Below are 22,301 nucleotides of genomic sequence, written 5' to 3'. Positions count from 1 at the left end.
TGATTAGCCAATAAGGGAACGAATAAAGATGACGTATTTGTCACGTGGTATCATATTAGGGGAACCGGAAAGTAATGTCATTTCTGCGCATGTCAATATTTGATTGTCATTTGTCAGCTCATTGTGTACTTCGAAGTGTCAAAGACATTTTAAGGTTATTGTGATTTGTTCACTTCTAAATAATTAAATATTAGACTTTTTTTGCAATTTGGGGTGAAATGGCCAGTCCAATACCAGAAGAGCATATCCGGCATTGTATGCTTTTTGAGTTTCGCAAGGGTAGTAACGCAATAGTTGCAACCAAAAACATTTGCGATGTTTATCCAAGTGCATTAGACGTTCGTAAATGTCAAAGATGGTTCTCTAAGTTCAGATCCGGTAATTTTGATCTCTTTAACTCCTATCGACCAGGAAGACCAATAACATTAGACAACGACATGCTAAGGGCAGAAGTGGAAGCAAATCCATGTCAGACAATCGAGGAACTCTCAAACACCCTTAAACAACCTTGGTCGACCATCCAAGAACATTTACAGCAGATTGGAAAAATAAGCAGAGCAGGTGTTTGGGTCCCCCATAATCTGCCCGAAGAGAACAAAGCCAACCGATCCATCACATGCAAAGTATTGCTTCAACGGCACCATACAGAACCGTTTTTTGATCGCTTGATCACTGGAGACGAAAAATGGGTCCTATATGATAATTCAAAACGCAAAAGGCAGCGGCTCTTTTCAAATGAATCACCACGAAGTACTGCGAAGTCGGGTTTACATCCCAAAAAGGCGCTTCTGTGTGTTTGGTGGAGTATATGCGGAATTGTTCATTTTGAAGTGCTGAAACCTGGACAAACTGTTAACGCAGATCTTTATTGTGAACAATTGGATCGAGTGAACCAATCTTTAATCGAAAAGTATCCGGCGATTGTCAACAAAAAAGGCGTTATTCTGCAAGACACGCACTGTACAAAACGAACCTTGGAAAAAGTTAATGAATTGGGGTGGGAGGTACTGCCTCACCCACTATACTCGCCCGATATCGCACCCTCGCATTTCCATCTATTCCGATCGCTACAACATTTTCTTAGTGGCAAAAAATTTGAAAATTTGGGTGATGTCGAAAATACCATCTCGAGATATTTTACTCAAAAACCAATTGATTTTTATCGGTCCGGCATTGAAAATTTGCACATTAGATGGCAAAAGGTTGTTGATAACGAAGGTGATTACATTATTGATTAAAAATAAAAACTTGTTAAAAATTTATTCGTTTGAATTTAATTTAAGAAAGCGACATTACTTTCCGGTCCACCTAATATATAAACTTAATCTAATTAGTCTATATATACTATACAAACAACACACCACACAACATATATAATAAGAATGAAGAAATTTAAGTAAAGAAAAAATAGATTTCTGATCATTTTTTTCTATAGGATTACATAGATAAATAATATGTATATTCGCTTAATATTATATAATTATAAAAGTTATTAAAAGTAACTCCTATTGAATATAATTATTATAAGGACTTAATGAGAATCATATTTTTCATGATATTTTCTTTTCACAGACATGAAATTTAGTTCGACTTTCGTTACTTACCACCTTTACATTTCTGTAATTATTTACATATTACGAAGCCAAAGATAATCTTCCATATATGTATTAAAAAAGCAAATTATATCATTTAACATAATCGAAACATATATTGTCATTTTATTTAGTTATTATTAAAATATTATATTTTTTATGTAGTTCCAATACAAATTAATGAATTGTTCTTTTCATAATATCGAAGAGAAAGTATGCTTGAGCAATATGTTGAATATGTATGAAAATTTTCTGTTTTATTGGATGACGTCTTTGATCCACTGCGAAAGAATGAATTTATCAATATTTATGTCTTTAATGTATAACAGTTATATTGGGTTGGCAACTAAGTGATTGCGGATTTTGTCGTTTCCTTTTTATTTAAAATCCCCAATCACTTAGTTGCCAACCCAATAAATTGATTCCACTTACTTATTAGAAACTAAAATATTATCTTGCGTGGACCATAAACGAACTATGCCATCGGCACTGGCACTAGCAATATACTGTCCATCTAAACTCCAATCTACATTCATGACTGTATCTTGATGACCTTTAAGTTCAGTCAATAATGAATTAGTTGCTAAATCCCAAATTGCAATAGACTTATCATCTCCTACATAAAATAGATAAAATAGAGATTTAAAAATAATATATAGGCATAAAATAATTATAATGCCTTTTTGTTATAAATATTTTTACCGGCAGCAGCTAAATATTTTCCATCTGGACTAAAAGCTAAACTATAAATAGTCGATTGAGCACCAACGTATACTCTTAATAAATTTGCATCATCTTTATCCCACAATCTGACTGTTTTGTCCGCAGATCCTGTTGCTAAATACCGAGCATTTGGATGAAACTTTATGCTCTGGAAATGATATTATTATTATTTTATAAGAAATATTCTTTCTTTGGTGATATATGATAATAATAATAATAATAATATTGACAAAATTTTTACACACATTTACATCTAAAAAATGTCCTGCAAATATTCTTAATGGGAATTTTCTATCTAAAGACCACAATTTTGCTGTTCTATCATGAGATCCAGTTGCTATATACAAATTAAATATACTAGTATCCATGCACCATATAGGATAGTTGTGTCCACTAGAAAAAAGAAATTTTATTTATTCCTAATAAATATATTTTTGGATAAATTATATCAAACATAATGTACAATATATAAATTGTTGCCGAATTTGAGCATTTGAATTTCATGACCTGTTTAATATTTGCTATTTTCAATTGTATAATAAATAATGAAGCTCATTTTTAATACAAAGAAAAATGTGTATTTTAACATTTTCAATAATAAAGAAGCGTGTTTTCAACTTGTTTTTTATAATTATACGTTATGATAATTCTGTGCACTAGCAATAAGGTACTCTGTGATAATTACATGCGAAAATAGTCAAAATGTAAATATGTAAATAAATTGATCATGAATCAATTTCATAATAATATTGTTTAAATTATGCTATGCTACTTACTTATTGATTTTTTTCTCATCATTTTTTAATCATTTGCAAGGACAATTTTATAATCATACGTTACAACCTTGCAACGTTGAGTTCAAATATATAAGATGAATCTGAAAGTATTTTCTTTTTTAAGGATTATTAATAAATTATGAATAAATTATTAATAAAGCAGGTCATATCGTCCAAAGTGCACAAATTCGTTATTATATTATAGACAGAACACAAATACAGTAATTAAGGGAGCTATACATACTTATATATAGCAGCACAAGTATAATCGTGCAATCTCCATACTCGCATATTTTTATCGCTAGATACTGTTAAAAGAAGATCTGCATTTGGAATAAATCGCATGTCATGTATTACATCAGTATGTCCCCTTAATACTATTGCTCCTGCTTCGTCTCTAAAGAGATTGTTTTCACTGAATTTGTTCCAAGGTGGAACGCTACGAGCAAGTGAAATAGATGGTTCTCTAAAATCTGGTTTAACTAGTACTGTTTCACTTGTACCCCATAATCTTATTTCAGCAGTGCTAAATCCTACGGCAACTTTATCTAAATTAGATGCCACCATACCGCAGCTTGCACTGAAAATTAGAAAATATATATAAAAAAAAAACAAAAAAAAAAAAAAAAAAAGAAAATAGTGATATTTAATATCTGTAATATTTCTTAACTATAATATTTGACCATAAACTAATGTACTGCTTATATTTTTTATGATTCAATAAAGAAAAATTAATACATTGTGCTTGGTGATTGCTATATATGAGATATATCGTATAAACTTACTTTTCAATAGCATTGTTTACAGTAAACATGCGTAATGGCTGCCAAGCATTATTTTGTATCAGTCGTATAGCTTCTTGCAGTTCTCGCATTTCACGATCAACTCCAGTTCCACATGGTTGTTCGACATGTCCATTAATTCCAATCTCAGAACGCTGTCCTCTACTTTCATTTGAATCAGTATCCATTGGAATAGAATCTACCTTTTTAATTATAGTGACATGTGTATTTATTATCTGTAGAAAATAATTAAATATTATTAGATTTATATGCTATATCGTATTTCTTTAAAAAGATTAATATCTTAGGAGCATATCTTTTAATATTTAAATATTTATTATAAGAGTTTAATAATACAAATATGATTATAATTTTAATTTTAATTTATTAATTCAAAAAGGTTACATTACCTGCATTAATGTTATATGTCCATGTTTTTTAAGAAATTGTTGAAGGCATATATGAGCTACATCTGACATATCCACTTTATATTTTCTAGTTCTAAATGCATTTACTAATGGTCTTAATTCAATATCTTGTATAGAAAAGACACTGGAAAGTTCTTCTAAAAAACTCTTTTCTGTTTCACTAATAAATTCACCTTGATGAGATTTTAAAAACTGTACTGCAGCTTGTCTATTTCCAGCATGTAACATCTCTAAATAAAGATGGCAAAATACTGGATACAGAAGACCTTTCAGTTCTGTTTTCAATTTATCATTAAGTATAACATTTACCCACATCTTTAGTCTGAAAAAATGTATACATATACATATATATATATATATACTCAGAAGTGTTTGGTTAAAAAAAAAAGAAAAAAAAAACCAAAAAAATCTAATTTATGTCTAATCTAACTCATGTAAATATAAAGAGATAGAAAATACTAATTATATATTTGCTCTCTAAGTAATTTGAATTATTTTGTAAACACTTCAGACTAACGTTATATTTGAAAATTATATAAACAGATCATTCAATTTTGTAACAATGCTTTTACATAATTGTTAAACAAACAATGAAAAAGAAGTAAAAAAAAAAAAAAAGGAAACCTTTCATATGCTTGATCTGCTGCAGCTGTATCAATAGTAATAGCACTAAAGACAATTGAATTATCCCTGGATATACCCCACTTAACTGTTGCACTAAGAGTCATTTCATCGCCAGTTTGGCAAATTGACTGATCGGATTTACAAAGAAATTCACCAGCTTGCTATGTAAATAAACAAATAATTAGGGTTATGTTACAATATTTATAAGTGATTGTAATTTCGAAGGGATCTATTTAACCAAAAATTTTACTTGATAATGACGTCGTTTTAAATACGATTCGACCGTAGCATTTATTATTTCACTTTTTGAACGCTTCATTTTCATTTATCAATTGATCAATGACACTTGTCTTTCTTTTTAAGATTTTAAAAATTCATTAAGTGCTACGATATTCATTGCATCCGTTGTAAGGGTGTCAACGTCTAAATGGAATTGGAAAATACAGCTGAGAATTGTTTTACTGTAATTGAAATTTTCCAACGAAAGATGGCAGTAGAAGGAATTCGGGGGCGCTAGTGTCTTCAATGTTTATCTGTAAAACAGCCTTTTTAAACACTGATTAATTTTATGGCAGATCAGTTAGTGAGGTCAGTTCTGTTTGCTTTTGATCTTATTAATGTCTGTTGGAATTTGGATTTTTTAAAGAATGGCACCACCAAAACGTTTCAAAAAAGATAATGACAGAGGCAAATGGAAAAAAAGGAAAGAAGATCATGAAGAATGCGTGGATGATGATTCTACTGATGTTGTAGAAACAGAGGGTATTCCAGACGCTGCCAAAACTGATATAGAAAAACAGGATGAAACTGTATTAGAAGATGAATTTGGTGCAAAAGATTATCGTTCGCAAATGACACTGAAAGCCGATTGTGAATCTAGACCATTATGGGTAGCTCCAAATGGACATATTTTTCTTGAATCATTTTCGCCTGTTTATAAACACGCCCATGACTTTTTGATAGCAATATCAGAGCCCGTTTGTCGACCAGAACATATTCACGAATATAAATTAACGGCATATTCTTTGTATGCTGCTGTTAGTGTGGGTCTTCAAACTCATGATATAATAGAATATTTGAAAAGATTGAGTAAAACGAGTATACCTAATGGTATTATAGAATTTATAAAATTATGTACATTATCATATGGGAAAGTAAAGCTTGTATTAAAACGTAATAAATATTTTGTGGAATCTCCATTCCCAGAAGTATTACAAACACTTTTGAAGGATCCTGTTATACAGCAATGTAGATTAAGAAAAAATGTAGATGATTTAGAAAAGGATGAAGTGACAACAAATATTCAAAATAAAGTAAAGAGTATAAAATTTGGCGCAAAGCCATTGCCAAGTGCTCAAGCAATTACTGCTAAACAAACTGCTCCTGAAACTAAAGTTGATCAAACGCCATCAGAAACGGCTGCTATTCCAGAGGATATAACTACATTTTATGAAAAAATTGATAAAGAAGATGAAGACGAAGAAGAAGAACAAGAATTAAAAACTGTTAGTTTTGAAGTAAATCAAGAAAAAATTGAAGTTATACAAAAGAGATGTATAGAATTGGAATATCCGTTATTGGCAGAATATGACTTTCGCAATGACAATGTTAATCCTGATATAAATATTGATTTAAAACCATCTGCAGTTTTGAGGCCTTATCAAGAGAAAAGTTTACGTAAAATGTTTGGCAATGGACGTGCTAGATCAGGTGTAATAGTATTACCATGTGGCGCAGGAAAAAGTTTAGTCGGTGTAACAGCTTGTTGTACAGTACGAAAGCGTGCTTTGGTACTTTGTAATTCTGGAGTATCCGTAGAACAATGGAAACAGCAATTTAAAATGTGGTCTACTGCTGATGATTCTATGATCTGTCGATTTACTAGCGAAGCAAAAGATAAGCCTATGGGTTGTGGCATTTTAATTACTACATATTCTATGATAACACATACACAGAAACGTTCGTGGGAGGCCGAACAAACTATGCGATGGCTACAGGAACAGGAATGGGGAATTATGGTTTTGGATGAAGTACATACAATTCCTGCTAAGATGTTTCGAAGAGTATTAACAATTGTACAGTCTCATTGTAAATTAGGATTAACAGCTACATTATTGCGAGAGGATGATAAAATTGCAGATCTAAATTTTTTAATTGGCCCTAAATTATATGAAGCCAACTGGTTGGAACTACAAAAACGAGGATTCATTGCCAGAGTACAGTGTGCTGAAGTGTGGTGTCCCATGACACCTGAATTTTATAGGGAATATCTAGGATGTAAAATAAATAGGAAATTGTTATTGTATGTAATGAATCCAAATAAGTTTAGAAGTTGTCAATATTTGATTAGATATCATGAAAGACGTGGCGATAAAACAATTGTCTTCTCAGACAATGTATTTGCATTAAAACATTATGCTATTAAAATGAATAAACCCTATATTTATGGACCAACTAGTCAAAATGAACGTATACAGATATTGCAAAATTTTAAATTTAATACAAAAGTAAACACGATATTTGTCAGTAAAGTAGCTGATACTTCTTTTGACTTACCAGAAGCAAATGTACTAATTCAAATTTCTTCACATGGTGGTTCCCGACGTCAAGAAGCTCAACGTTTGGGACGTATATTGAGAGCTAAAAAAGGCGCAATTGCAGAAGAATATAATGCCTTCTTTTATACATTAGTATCACAAGATACTATGGAAATGAACTATTCAAGAAAACGTCAAAGATTTCTTGTTAATCAAGGTTATGCTTATAAAGTTATTACTAAGTTGGCAGGTATGGACGATGAGCCAGATTTAATGTATAGCGTACGAGAAGAACAAGGCCAGTTATTGCAACAAGTTCTTACAGCCAGTGATATGGATGCAGATGAGGAAAGAATTCCTGGGGAAGGTGTACGATCAGTTACAATGAAAGCAGGAAATATGACATCATTATCAGGAGCAGATGATGCTGTTTATTATGAATATAAAAAAGCACCAAGTTCTTCAACAGCTAATAAACATCCATTATTTAAAAAATTCAGAACTTAAGAGCTTATAATAGAATTTAGTATTTTTATTGTGTATTGATGCTACCACTGCATAATATCTTATATTTATGAATTCTAGAAATTTTTAGATAAAAAAGAAGCAGTAAAGCATGTTGTATTATATCATTTAGGATTTACAATTTACATACGTAATTTCAAATAAATCAAATGTAATTCTTAAAAGATATAGGATTAATAGACTATATTTTTCATACATATTAAAAGTTCCTCTTTATATTATACTCTAATATATGATAATAAATTTACAGTTTCATGTGAATTGCACGTATAAAATGTTGTAAATCAAATAAATTATTATAAATGTCAATCATTCTGAATAGAGTATTTGTATATAAATAAAATTTATGACAATACCTTTTATGAAATTTTTTTACATTTAAAAAAAAATAAGTTTCAAGTTAACAGAAAAAACTGTGTATAATAATATTTAAAAATGGCATATAGAGAAATGAAAAGTTTTTATTTTTCATTACAGATGGTACTTCATAGATATTCATAATTTCTGTTATTACTATTTATGAATAATATATTGCGTAAATATGATTACATTAAAAATAAGATATATATGTATATATATTGCATGTTCATAATAAAGAAGCAAAAAGAAATTAGAATAACATTTATAAAAAAAATAATATATTCTTTTATAACTGAAGAAAGCAATATAAGAATTTAAGAAAGAAGAAATTGTTTTAGTTGAGAAATTATATCTTAACCAGAGAAAGTCCAGACTCTATTGCCACGATTATCAGTGGAAGCGTGAGTATTATAATAATCGTCTCTTGTGCGGTGAGAATTAGATCTGTCACTCGAACGGCCATTAGATCCACGATTACGATCATCTCCAAACAATCGATTCCAGATAGAATTATCACCGATAGTATTTCTGGATCCAGAACGTCCAGATGATCTTCCAGGTCCATATGCTCTTGGTGGTGGTGTTGGTGGTGGTATTGGATATGGTACTGTCAAATCGTAGATCGATAATCAACAAATTTATTGCTATATTAAAATATCATGTCAAAAGTACAATAAACTATCAAGTCAAAAATAAAAAAAAAAAAGTATATATATATAATTAGATGCTTTCCAGAAGATCCTTTAAATCAATTGATGTTTTCATGTTAAATTAAAAAAAAATTGTTTGGTTACAGTTAGTTAAAACTGCATGCTGTTGATGTTATATGAAGTAAATATGTTTTATGTTTTTATATTTGCAAGGATGTGATGTTAATGTTTTGTTTAGGTCAAATCAAGGATATGTCCGATCCAGATGAATACATCTTATTTAAGATTGATATTTGGACAGTTCTAAATTTCTTCTTTATTTATGTGCATATCATAAATTACATAAATTAAATTAATATTAGTATAGAGAAAAAAAAATATATATATATATAATTAAAAAATTTTGAAAAATGTTGCAATATACAAGATGAAATTATAAGCAAAGCAGATAAAATTTATCATATTAACACTTGATTTTTATACATATCTTTAAAGAATTACCTAAAATACACATGATTTGTATAGAATAATCGCAATAAATATCAATAAAAATAGATTCATTAATATTAAATATTAACAATCGCTATAAGAATATTATTTTAATTCCTATTAGAGGATATTTTATTATACATATATATATATATCAATTTATCAGCTATTAGATGTATACGAGTATTGATCATCTATATATATACATATAAATAGTTTTCTTATGAATGTATACATATAGATATATGCGTCACATACGAAGGCACTGTGCATTGCCAGCAATCATTTAATAAAGCAATTGGACGGTAGACATTACAACCACATTTGTAAAGACTGCACATTGAAATTGTCATGGTATATAAATTAAACTATATAGCAAATTTCTAACATAAAAATAATTATACGTCATCAGGTACATGTTGCATTTAAATAGAAACTTCGCAAACTATTTCGTCTATTTCTATCTTAATCGAATTTGTTATTTTATTAAAAGCATTAAGAAAATGAATCCGTTTAAAATTTACGTGAAATTATTTTGCATAGATATGCTTTATAAAATACGTTTAGAACATTATATAAATTTATTTTTGAATCGAGGATAGCAATGCACCGTTTAATAATTAGGGATGAAAGAAAAAAAAAAAAGCAAAATCATTTCATAATCACGACCGATTGAAAAATATCAAGGCTAAGCTAATCAAGCAAACGGTCGTTAAAGATACAGATTGTCCAATGCTACCATTTTTATGATATGGAGAATTTGAATTGTAAGCATATCCACGATGATTCTGATTCGGATAATTCTGATATCCAGAATATTGTCCTACTGGATATCGTTGACCATTCGGATACTGTTGTTGTGGATAGCCTGTTTGTGGATATCCAGATTGTCCTGGATATGGAGGATAACCTTGACCAGGATATCCTTGACCAGGTTGCGGCATTCTGTTCATAGTTGGATATGGAGGATAACCAAGGTTATCAGTTTGCGGTTGATTTCCTCGATTCGTTGGCGGATATGGTGGATAACCATGGTTGCTATTCGAAGTGCCTACATTGCTTGGATAAGAAGGATAACCTAGATTGGTACCAGAGTTTACTTGATGATAACCATTTCCCCCGGGTATAGGATCAGCGGGCGCTGGTGGTGCATTCGCGTTAGCAAACGGATTCGTGTTGGTATTCGTGTGTTTGTTAGTATCGCTACTGCTGACGTGTTGACCATTCACAATATCGACACCAGCGGATTCGAATCCTGAAAAGTACTCTCTTTTTCGTTCGTTTTTTTTTTTGCTTCTATATAAGATATGTTTCTAAGTACCTGTAGTAAATTTCAATCTAATAATATATCGCGTTTAAAACAAAACGCGATATAAAATATGCGTCTTTTCACATTGTCAAATTATACGAAATAAAATTGATTTTTATGTAGTAACGTTAAGAAAAAAGAAAAAAAAAAGGAACATTTTTTGAATTTACTCCTGGTACTTGAAAAACTCTCTAATAAATATCAAGTAAAATCTTATTTGAGTTTTGATGTAAACTATACTACTCTTAATTATTAACAAACCACATTACGATGTTTTAATCCTTTGACTAATGAGCTTTCATAGTGTTATTGAACTATATACAACAAGTGTATATAAACGAGTAGATGCGTTAAAATATTAAGGACTAGATGTAAATTAACAGCAGTACTAGATCGGTGCATAATTCAAAACGTAAATGTACGTTCGTACTGCTCGAAGGGTTAAATGGATCAACTGAAAGGGTATTTATGAGTATATGGGTGGAATATATTAAGGAAAGTTCATACACATGCTAGGTTCAAATATTATTGAAATATTTTACTTTTTTTTTTTTTTTTCGTAATATAAAATCAAGTTATGATCATGGATGATAATTTGTAACTACTTGGTCTAATTTAGGAAAAGTGCAATACCACCGATTTATTTGTCCTTTACATATTCCCTATTTTATCATTTTTATTTATTTGAATCAGTATTTTTATTAATCAATGATAAATATTTTGTAAAATAAATGATCAGTATTATATGAATATTTTGGTCAGTATAAATAATTATTACGTCATGGATTGACCGATGTAATATTAATCATGCTTATATTACGTACTGATACTTTATTATTAATACTGACCATTTATTTAAAATACTGATTCAAAATTTTGACAATATTGACCGAATAAATAGCGGCTCCATTTTATTATTTGGATATCAGAGCTCTGTTAAATAATTCAAACGATTTTTAGGCACGACCGTAGGGAGTTCCTCATGCTTTTGATATATCGAAATATGTAACAGACGAACTTTAAGAAAGATATCCGAAAATCCTTTTGAATCTTCACGTATCATATAAAAATCTAAATATATGTATACATAGATATATATATATATATATATATATATATATATATATACACATATGTGTCCATTCAGTCTACCGCCTGGACGGCTTGATGGATTGATAAAAAATTTATACAAAAAAGTGAAGCTATTCGCAACGAGAATCGTTTCATACCAAAAGTATAATAATTTTGGTTCGATACGAATTTCAGTTTTAAAATTGCGGTATCTATAAAATTAACATTAATTGAAAATTTGCATAGAAATAATAATAAGATAATGTTAGTTATTTACGTGAACTACATCGGTCGTACCTATTTTTTATTCCCCAAAAAAATTACAACGTCTATAATACTACAAACGTGTACTGAACATGCAATAATTAGTAATAAAAATATTACAGTGAAAAAAAAAAAAAAAAAAAAAAGAGAAAAAGCAAGCGTTAAAAATGAACCCTTCGCACTTTAACGTGTAATCTATTCATAATTTTTATAATAAATTAAGACAATAAACGAATAACATTAAAAGCTTTTAAACATATTTTTTTTTTTATCATTTATTTATTCATCGTTTTGTCTTAATTTTTTAATTTTTCCCAGAAAACATCAGCCTTCAAAATATCTTAAAGTGCAAAGGATTAAAATTATTGTGCAAGATATTATATTGGAATATATTAATGTGCTTTAATGATTTTCGGTTAATGATTTCGGTGGTTTATTAATAAAATAAAAAAACTTATCGTTTTGCCGTTTTTAATACCCACCGTTTGATGCTACCTTTCTTACGCATTTCGGCATGCCATTTTCATTTCTGCAGTAATCATTTTCATTACAAATGATACTCGCACAACTGGTCTCTGTAGGAAAATATTATAAAACGGCATCATTTTAAAGTAACATCAACATTTAATATCATTCGGAGAAGTATTAATTTTTTATAATCCCCCATATTTTCATCGATAACTATCAATGAATATATTGTTACTCATCCGGTCGTAGTGTAAGCATTACGTCGAAAGAAGTTTGTCATACTTTGGCGGAGATGAGTTGCCAGGTTAATGATACTCCATAAAGAGAGAAAGCGAGAGAGAGAGAGAGAGAGAGAGAGAGAGAGAGAGAGAGAGAGAGAGAGAGAGAGAGAGAGAGAGAGAGAGAGAGAGAGAGAGAGATAGAAGGATCGCATTAACAAAGTTAAAACATGCGCACGATCTCATGCATATGTAATATCATGCACAAGTGTCATTAATTCTCATGAAAGATATAATATCATTATCGGCTATAATTACAAACTTCGTAGATCTGTCTTTTTAACGTAGATAGGTATATATTACATTTCAGACTTTAAATTTATCCAAATATTCGAAAGCGATGTGTAAAAGAAGAAATTCAATATTTCGTCAAAAAATTATCGTACACGTTAATTTTATAAAATTCCATAGATTCAATAATATTTTCTATCTTTAATATTTTAATTTTGATATTGTGAATCTTACGATTAGATTAAAAGCGTTTATATGTATCGATTTTTTTATTTATTTATTTTCTTTTAAAGCATCGAAGAAAAATTAAAAAAAAAAAAAAAAAAAAAAAAGAAAAAAGAAAAAAACAAAAACAAAAACAAAAACAAATTGTCAGATATTCTATATTTCGTTTTATAAATTAAAATAATACTAACGCGATATGTACGTATGTTTTTATTATACTAAATCCCTTTTTAATCGAAACGATTTTCAATGGTTTTATTTCTATTCGAATTAATTTAATTTATAAATGCAATTGTTTCTAATAATATCAATTAAATATAATAAAACGTTAAATGGTATTTTAAATAAGTTTTCTTTTCAGCTTACCTCTGTCGTTCATTTTCTTGCAAGTTGGATAACGACCACATTTATTTGAGTAATCCGTACAAGGATCCTCGGCCATCACGCAGACTTCATCACTCCTACATCCAATATCCTTGCAGCTCCTTCCATATTCTAAAATGATATATATATATATATATATATATGTATATATATATATATATGTATGTATGATATATAAATATTTATTCAGTCGATATAAAGAAAAGATCGTGTAGGAAAGAAATTTTTTATTAAAATTATGGAAACCCCATTGATTTTTTTGTAAAAGATATAATTATCGTGACTGCATAATATTAACGTGATTATAATAAAGTTCAAATATAATTTACGAAATAAATAAATTCAATTGATAAATATTGTAAACACTTATTGTACACACGTTGAAAATATTTCAAATGACGATACAATAGAGCCTTTAAGGGGGAATACAATTTGATAAATTGTCAAGGGATTCAAGATCGTAATTGTAATTAATCATGTAAATGTAATTAGTCGTTTCACTCCTTTCTATTTACCGTAACGTAAATTCGTTCGGATAAAACTACCACCTTCCTGCATTTTTAGAAGGGGAGGGGGGTCTTTAAATTGGCCACGCCTATCCATTGATATAATAGTAACTCTATTTCAACCGTAGTTGCGTCGTTGCTTAAGAATCCCCATTGATTTTCAATTATCAAGAGAAAGATGGGAAAGGTCGCGGTTAGATTCTATTCGATTTTCTATCTCTTACAAGTATTCACGTTAATTCAAAAAGAAACCAATAAATTGTACCGATGCAATGGAATTACATCCTATTTTAATGCATATTCCATGCATGTTGAATCATTAAGGTACTAGACATTTGAGATTATAGAAACTTTGTAATGAATCAACGTTGTTAAATTAACAATCTTTGTTTCTTTATATATATATATATATATATATATATATATATATATATATATATATATATATATATATTTTTTTTTTTTTCATACAATAGTTACACGTTATACTAATGCATATTTTATACATGTTCAACCTCCAAGATACTGACCATTTGGAGCTTTGTAATGAGTCAACGTTATTAAAAAAGTAATCTTTGTTCTTTCATTTATATATATATATATATATATTTTTTTTTTCATGCAATAGTTAAACGCTGTACCAATGGATATTTTATACAAGTTGAAACTTTAAGATACCGACCATTTGGAGCTTAATAATGAGGCAACGTCGCTGAGATAAAAACCTTTGTTATTTTATTTATTATTTTTCCCATGCTATAATTATAAAACAAAGGCTATTTATTTATTTATTTTTTTTCTTCTCATATAGCTTTTATCAATTCTTGAACTGAACGAAAGTTGAGCTTCCTTTGGCTCCGCTTTCACAATCTCGTTGACCTTTTTACCTTTGATAAAATGGTTTCCTTTTTATTATGTTACTCGTGATATCAGCAGGAAACGAAAACACAATCGAGATAACGAGTAAGAAGAAATATATAGAAGCGTTAAATATAAGATTTTAATGAATACATACTTGAATACGACGAAACATCCGGTATGACGGCAATGACCAATAGTCCTGTTAATAAGGCACTGAGACTTCCTGCGTTGAACATTTTCTGAAAGAAAGAAAAAGAAAAAAAAAAAAAAAAAAAAAAGAAAAGAAAAAAAAAGAAGTCATTATTTTTATGATATATTTTATTACGAAGAATTATTACCAAATAATATTTGTTATTTAATCACAAGTAAACATTTTATTTATATACGTATATATTTCATTTATATCGATATATATACATGAACTTTTTCCCAGTTTTTAAAAAAAAAAAAAAAAAAAAAAAAGAAAAAAAAAGAGAAAAGAAAAAAAAAGTTCGATTTATAACAACATGACGTTTGAAATCGTTGCTATGAATTTTGATATTTTTGATAGTTATAGCTATACAATAGTTTTTTATGAAATATAGCTTCAATTTTTTCTCTTACGATAAATCCGAGATAAACTTTACGTAAATATTCTTTCTTATCTTTACTAACATATGAGAAAAGTAATACAAATGTGTGTGTGTGTATGTATGTATGATCTATGTTTGTATGTATGTATGCGTATATAAGATCCTTTTCTAAGAAACTTGGTTTCTATTTTAATTAAAAAAAAACGTGGCACCTATGAATTACTTTAATGAAATGTAGATGACTCGTGGATATTGGAACTTTGAAAAGTTATATATCAAGAAATTTCATCATAAATTGTAAATTATTTTAAAAATAATTACATACGCATTTATATATTATATCATCGTTAAAATTTTAACGAGGCGAGATTTTTAATGGCGAGGGAAGGGAAAAAAAAAAGACAAGGGAAAAATATTCAATGAAGAAAAAATAAAAGAGAACATTTTTCTCCTTACTTCTTTTTAAAATATTCGAATGTATAAAATATAGAATGTTTCTCTAAAATATACGTTATGCGTCGGCGCGAATGAGAATTTCTCATGTTTGCAAGAAGGATAGATAAACTGGCCTTAGAAAACTTCTGATTGGCCTTTTGGTATATAATTTTGTAAAGTAGACGTTCCAAAAACTACTTTCTAAAATTTCGTAGCCGTGTGTTTTCAACGTTGATCGAATCTAACCTCACTTTCTTTATGAAAAGTTTATTTCACATCTTATTTCTCGCTCGTAATCCCATCTTTTCTATGACTTGTTCTTTTTTTTTCTTTTCTTCCTTCTTTTCCTCGCACTATTTCACAGACCACGCTTTTTAATTTCATTTTTTCTCACGTCGTCATTTCAGAAAAATGTTCGTGACATTGAAGAATCACGAGGTGCTTCTTTCTGAACGACCTCGAGAAATACGTAGACACGAAGGAATCCCTTATAGAAGATTCGTATCACAATATTGCGGCAACGAATATGGCTATCAAAGGAGAATACTTTTAGAAATTATATTGCCTTTAGACTTTTCATATCGAGATATCTATAATACAAGCAAACCTATATTTATTTACTTATATGATCGATATAACCAAAATGATAAATCCTTACCTGTTCTCTTCTAGTTTCTTTCTAACCACGAACACTGTACACTCTCACGGTCACTGTAACACTGAAGTCGCAGTTTATTTCGAAGCCGCTTTGTTGTCGCGAATGACGTTCGTGCTATGGGATGAATATGTGTGTGTATGATGTGTATGTATGTGTATGTGTGAGAGAAAAAGAGAGAGCATGTAGTAGCATGCAAGTGAGATAGAGTGAGAAAGAAAGAACGGGTGCGTGGAAGTGGGATACAGAGAGAGAGAGAGAGAGAGAGAGGAGAGAGAGGAAGACAGAGCAAAGTGTCAAGCGAAAGGAATAGGAGGAATAGGAATGAGTACGATCGGAATATAACCTCGAATGAAGAAGGAGGATTTCGATTATTACGTCATAAATAACGACATCTTCAGTATATAACAGTTACAATCATATCGACAAATCTTAACGATAAATGTTTATTGTATAAACAATGTAAATACGTGGTCATTAATACTATTAATTTTATATAACAAATGTCGCGAATAATTTCATCGAACGTTTTTTTTTTTTTTTTTTTTTTTTTAATGGAAAAGATGATTAAAAAAGAGTGCACAGTTTATTATCGCATATTAAAATTAATTGATCAGTTCATCGATAAAGTAACTTTTTGTTCGTAATTTTATAAGTCGCAAAACATGTAAGTGTAAAAATGTTCTTTTTCTTACTTTCTTTCTTTTTCTTTCTTTCCTCTTTCTTTCCTCTTTCTTTTTCATTTTTCTTAAATAGTAAATAAGAGAGTGAAAATTTTATTAAAGATACGTGCTTGAATATAATATTTAATGGTGACATTTTAACGTATGCATCATGGAAATCAATATAATTGAAGAGATAATTGAATCATGATGATGATAATATCATAAGTTACGCCGCATGATAGTTGTAATATAATAATTATTATCATAAATAACGGTCTAATACCGTTCGAATCTTCTCAGTTTTCTGTCCGATAATTGCCCGGTTATTATTAATTATTATCCGTTTGCATAATTAGCAACGCGACAAAGTATTTCGTAGAAAACGATTTCGCGGAGAAAAATTCGATACGAGCAGAAAAAAAAGAGTACAAAAAAAAAAAAAACTCATTTATTTATGGAGGGGACTAATTTCGCTGATTAATTGTGATAACTCTATTTTTGCTTGTTTATGCCTTTCAAAAATATATTTTCGATTTTGCTATGCAAAGTTGGACGACACTGTTCATCGATAATTTTGCTTATCGTATACATTTACCACTTGTAGAATTTCCAAAACAACTATTTATTTTCAATTTACATTTTACATAATGAAATCACGATTGCAAAATCGACGTTCGCTATTTCGCTTTATTGAAATAAATAAACAACTAATTAATATACCGCATAAATTTAATTAGTTTCTTGCTATTACAGTTCCAAATGCAATTTCCAAACCTAATTTGAATCGTTCGGTTCGTGGACGGGGGGGTAAATTAACGTCTTAACGTCGTGTAACTTTGAAGTCACATTCGTATAATTTTAATTTTATATATATATATATATATATATATATATTTTTTTTTAAATATAATTTTATCTTTCTTTTTGTCATAAGTTGGTATATGTTATTACTATATTACTACGCAGGTTGATTACAAATTAAATTCTGGTTGAATATCTACTTTGTTGAAAGCAATAAAATTATATATATATATATATATGTTTATTATATGTTTCTTAATATATATATATATATATATATATATATATATATTTATATATTAAGAAGAGTTTCGTAATTTCACGAGTACGAGATAAAACACTTGATTTTCCGATTGAACCAAAAGTTCAATGATTATTAATTTTTCACATGTAATAATCTGATATATTTTCCTTAATCAATTAAACAATTGTCATTGAAAAAAAAAAAAAATTCATCGTTAAATAAGCATACTCCTGAAGTTAATAATTAACGATATAACAACATGTTAATTCTTTAATGAAACTAAAATCTAATATACTCCTTATTTCTTATAATAAGATTATTATAATATATTATGTAAAGGATTGTCATTGGAAAAAATTTTTTTCGACGAGAAAGAAATGGTGAAAAACAAAAAAAAAACAAAAAAGAAAAAGAAAACAAAGGCAAAGAAAAAACGAAGAAAAAAAGAAAAATAGTAGAGAGACATAAAGAAAAGGGATGGAAGGGGATGTACAAAAATAGATAGCACACGGTATAGTATGTATATGTACTTACGTTGTGCGAGTAGAAAAGTCGAGTACTCTCGATGGGCACGTGCCTCTTGCTGGCGGAGTATCTTTAAGTAGAAGGAAGAGAAAGAGAGAGAGAGAGAGAGAGAGAGAGAGAGAGAGCCCGCGAGAGGAAGAGAGAAAGAGAGACGACGACGGAGAGAAAGAGTAAAAGTGAGAGATAGTAAGAGAGAGAGGAGGAGAGATAGAAGGAGGAAAAGAGAGAGAGAGAGAGGGAGGAAATGAGAAAGAAATAGAGAGAAAAATAAAGAGAGAGAGACAGAAAGAGATCTCTCAGGGAGCTCTCGACGGTAGTCTATTCGATGTGGAGATTGCGCAAAGTAGCGCGAGATGCGTTCGAGTCGACATCGACAGGTTACGAGACGACGCGGAAGCTCCGAGAGAGGTTGGGCTTAACTGTAGTAGAAGTAAACTCGCGAGAGAGGACGCTTCTCTCTCTCTCTCTCTCTTTCCTCTCTCTTTCTCTCTCTCTCTCTCTCTCTCTATCTTTCTTTCTCTCTCTTTCTCATAGGACACAGCAACCTTTCGTTCCACCATCATCCCTGTACGTTCGTTCGTTCGTTCGTTCGTTCGTTCGTTCGTTCGTTCCCTCCCCCTTCCCTTTCCTAATAGGCCTATAGATATAATACTATGCTATGCTACGCTATACTACTCTATACTATATTGCACGGCGTACACAAGCTGCGCGCTTAGGTGCGCGCCTAGGTGCGCGCCTAGCTGCGCGCGTCTAAGTGCGCCCCCGATTGCGTAGTCGCGTAGTCCGGTGGTGCGACAACGGGCGTCGACCGCTTTTAGTACGATTTTCTTACCCCTTCAGTCGCGTACTTCCTCTCGCGGATGACGAATACGAACTACACTACATTATATATTAACTCCTTCCTCTCTTCCTTTTCTCTGTATATTTCACTCTATCATATTCTCTCTCTCTTTCTCTCTTTCTCTCTCTCTCTCTCTATATATATATATATATACATACATATATATATATTTTTTTTCATCACGTCATCATCATCCTCATCTTTCTTTATCCTCGTGTTTTTATTTTTATTCTTCGTCATTTTCTCCCTTATAAAGAATTTTTTTCACCTCTTATCATCTAACAAATACGAGTGAATTCGAAGGTCGCGTTTCTCTTTTGTCTCCCTTCCTCTTTGTCTATCTATATAATATAGAACTTTGTTCGTCTCTCTCTCTCTCTCTCTCTTTCTCTCTCTCTCTCTCTCTCTCTCTCTCTCTTTCTCTATTTGTTTTCCTTTTTTGTCGCGAGAACGACGAAGCTACTTTTTTTTTCATCTTCTTCTTCGAATTCTCCAAGAGATAGTTTATGTTATTAAATGTTTGATTATTTGTTACGTTTTAACAAGGAATATGAGTACGGCGTAATATATGCGTCGTTAAATTTTGCGTGTTCATAACGAAACGACAATTAGTCCTGATCGGAGGTAAAAGAGAGAAATAGAAATAGAAAGGGAAAATAGAGAGGGAGAGAGAGAGAGAGAGAGAGAGAGAGAGAGAGAGAGAGAGAGAAAGAAAGAATGTGAGAGGCAGAGAGAAATAAAGAAATAGAGAAATAAAGAAAGAGTGAATAGTTAATGTGGCATTTCAATTTTGCCGACTGTCAACGTGGATGGTCCAGTTGTGCATCAGGTATGTAAAAACTCTAAGATTCTTTTCCTTGTACGTATGTGTACGAGTAAACGTTCAAAGTTTGATGAATCTATTTATTCATCTTAAAAATTGTTGTTTATATGTTTGTATATATATATATTGTAATCACGTTTCATTCGAAATGTATCATTGAGTGATAATGTCACAATTATTCGACGTTTTTTTTTTTTATTATCAACAATTTGTAATAACGTTATATGTTTAATTTATATTAAATCAATTACCAAAGCGTTTATTATATCGATAAATTTTGCTAATATCCGATGTCTCCCGTATCTTTAAGTTCTTCGTTTGTTCGTTAATAAGTTATTAAAATGCAATTAAATTTTCTCGAAATAGACGATATATAATTAGAGATATACGAAATAATTATGTATGTTAATATCTCTTTGTAAAATTTTATTTATCTATTATGAAACTTTAAAATAGAATATATGTAATTGATTGATGTACCACCATTATATCGAACTATGTTATTAAATGCATAACAGACAAGTAACAAATCGGATACGTATCAAATTTCAGGGAAAACTCGATTATGGTAATACGTGTGATCATCGCTTGTGTCTCTAAACTAAATAATATGGAAATGAAAATTAACATTATATATATATATATATGTATGTATATATGTATGTATGTATGTATGTATGGGTTTGTAGATGGGGTTGAATACTCGTCTGATATACGGACAACAGGTTTATTTGTCCTTTGTACTTGAAGTTAGGAAGATGAATGATAAGTTTGTAATATTTGGAATGACATCTAATCTATCTATTTCTAGGAATTTCGAGGATTATCCCGTTATTTTCATCCTCGTCATTTTCCATTTAGTAAATGGTGTATGTATTTACGTATGTATTTACAAAATGTGGGAAGTTATCGTCATTGATACTTATGTTAAATAGAACGTATACGTAAATTTCAATGAAAAATCATTTTGAAAGAACATTATCGTACTTTCGATATTAACAATTTAAAAAAAAAAAAAAAGAAAATAATAATAATACTAATCAAATAGAATCGGATAAGGAAAAGATAAATCATCGGTGTATTTCTAATAGTGTTAAATCCATAATCAAATGAAAGGTTTTCTCGATTTTTAATTATTTGTTTGTTTGTTTTTTCTGTTTTTTTTTTTTTTTTTTTTTTTTTTTTTTTTTTTTTTTTTTTTTTTTTTTTTTTTTTTTTTTTAGAAACTAAAAAGGTTTATTTATAATAATAAGTATTGTGTCTATGTTTAATTTATTGTTTAAGTTATTGTTATATATTTATATATATATAAAAAATATATATATATACATAAATGATATGGAAAGTATAATGATATAATTATTATTAGTATTAATAATTATAATTGGACATTAAATTTAATATAAAATATATTATATAATTGAAAATATATGATCGGCAGATTCGCATATATATATATATTAGATACATGTTGTTCCAAAAGTAATTAAATTTACAGAATAATTGAATAATAAAAAATAAAAGATTAGAGAGAGAGAGAGAGAGAGAGAGAGAGAGAGAGAGAGAGAGAGAGAGAGAGAGAGAGTGAAAGAGAGAAAGAGAGAGAGGAAGAAAATAAAAAAATATAAGGATTAAATGTAGATAGGAATATTTTGTT

General features: G+C 29.6%; 5 protein-coding genes across 21 annotated transcripts in view; 3 read left to right on the top strand and 2 right to left on the bottom strand.

The window, feature by feature from the left end:
* The first annotated feature begins 28 nt into the window (after positions 1-28).
* Positions 29-1,238, top strand: LOC124430206 (histone-lysine N-methyltransferase SETMAR-like). Its single transcript, XM_046976454.1, has 2 exons — positions 29-91; positions 195-1,238. Exons 1-2 carry the CDS (start codon positions 29-31, stop codon positions 1,236-1,238), a joined length of 1,107 nt encoding a protein of 368 aa, XP_046832410.1.
* A 478-nt stretch (positions 1,239-1,716) lies between these two features.
* Positions 1,717-5,399, bottom strand: LOC124430082 (TAF5-like RNA polymerase II p300/CBP-associated factor-associated factor 65 kDa subunit 5L). The gene is made up of 9 exons (XM_046976165.1): positions 5,176-5,399; positions 4,926-5,086; positions 4,284-4,623; positions 3,877-4,109; positions 3,336-3,671; positions 2,561-2,708; positions 2,295-2,463; positions 2,025-2,208; positions 1,717-1,873 (listed from the first exon to the last, which is right to left on the bottom strand). Exons 1-9 carry the CDS (start codon positions 5,248-5,250, stop codon positions 1,750-1,752), a joined length of 1,770 nt encoding a protein of 589 aa, XP_046832121.1. The 5' UTR covers positions 5,251-5,399; the 3' UTR covers positions 1,717-1,749.
* A 31-nt stretch (positions 5,400-5,430) lies between these two features.
* Positions 5,431-8,349, top strand: LOC124430080 (general transcription and DNA repair factor IIH helicase subunit XPB). The gene has a single exon (XM_046976163.1). The coding sequence runs from the start codon at positions 5,573-5,575 to the stop codon at positions 7,967-7,969; it is 2,397 nt and encodes a 798-aa protein (XP_046832119.1). The 5' UTR covers positions 5,431-5,572; the 3' UTR covers positions 7,970-8,349.
* Positions 8,350-8,430: 81 nt separating this feature from the next.
* Positions 8,431-19,126, bottom strand: LOC124430084 (proline-rich protein HaeIII subfamily 1-like). Of its 3 annotated transcripts, none has more exons than XM_046976184.1 (6): positions 18,990-19,126; positions 15,238-15,322; positions 13,699-13,827; positions 12,613-12,705; positions 10,226-10,741; positions 8,431-8,954 (listed from the first exon to the last, which is right to left on the bottom strand). In XM_046976184.1, the coding sequence occupies exons 2-6, from the start codon at positions 15,317-15,319 to the stop codon at positions 8,701-8,703; spliced, it is 1,074 nt and encodes a 357-aa protein (XP_046832140.1). In that variant the 5' UTR covers positions 15,320-15,322; positions 18,990-19,126; the 3' UTR covers positions 8,431-8,700. The 3 variants fall into 3 exon arrangements, with proteins under 3 accessions (XP_046832140.1, XP_046832139.1, XP_046832141.1); XM_046976183.1 differs by lacking the exon at positions 18,990-19,126 and adding an exon at positions 16,749-16,937; XM_046976185.1 differs by lacking the exons at positions 12,613-12,705; positions 18,990-19,126 and adding an exon at positions 16,749-16,954.
* A 61-nt stretch (positions 19,127-19,187) lies between these two features.
* LOC124430083 (voltage-dependent calcium channel gamma-7 subunit) overlaps positions 19,188-22,301 on the top strand; it is a 35,562-nt gene continuing 32,448 nt past the window's right edge. For 7 of the 15 annotated variants that reach the window (XM_046976182.1, XM_046976180.1, XM_046976169.1 and 4 more), the window contains exon 1: positions 19,805-20,650. In XM_046976182.1, the coding sequence (XP_046832138.1) occupies positions 20,596-20,650 (55 nt within the window). In that variant the 5' untranslated portion in view covers positions 19,805-20,595. Of the gene's footprint in view, positions 20,651-22,301 lie in introns of all 15 variants that reach the window. The other 8 variants (XM_046976177.1, XM_046976175.1, XM_046976171.1 and 5 more) reach the window with 7 other exon arrangements.

Source organism: Vespa crabro, chromosome 17 (genome assembly GCF_910589235.1).
Source record: "Vespa crabro chromosome 17, iyVesCrab1.2, whole genome shotgun sequence".
Taxonomy (NCBI): domain Eukaryota; kingdom Metazoa; phylum Arthropoda; class Insecta; order Hymenoptera; family Vespidae; genus Vespa; species Vespa crabro.
This window is presented reverse-complemented; position numbering and strand designations above follow the sequence as displayed.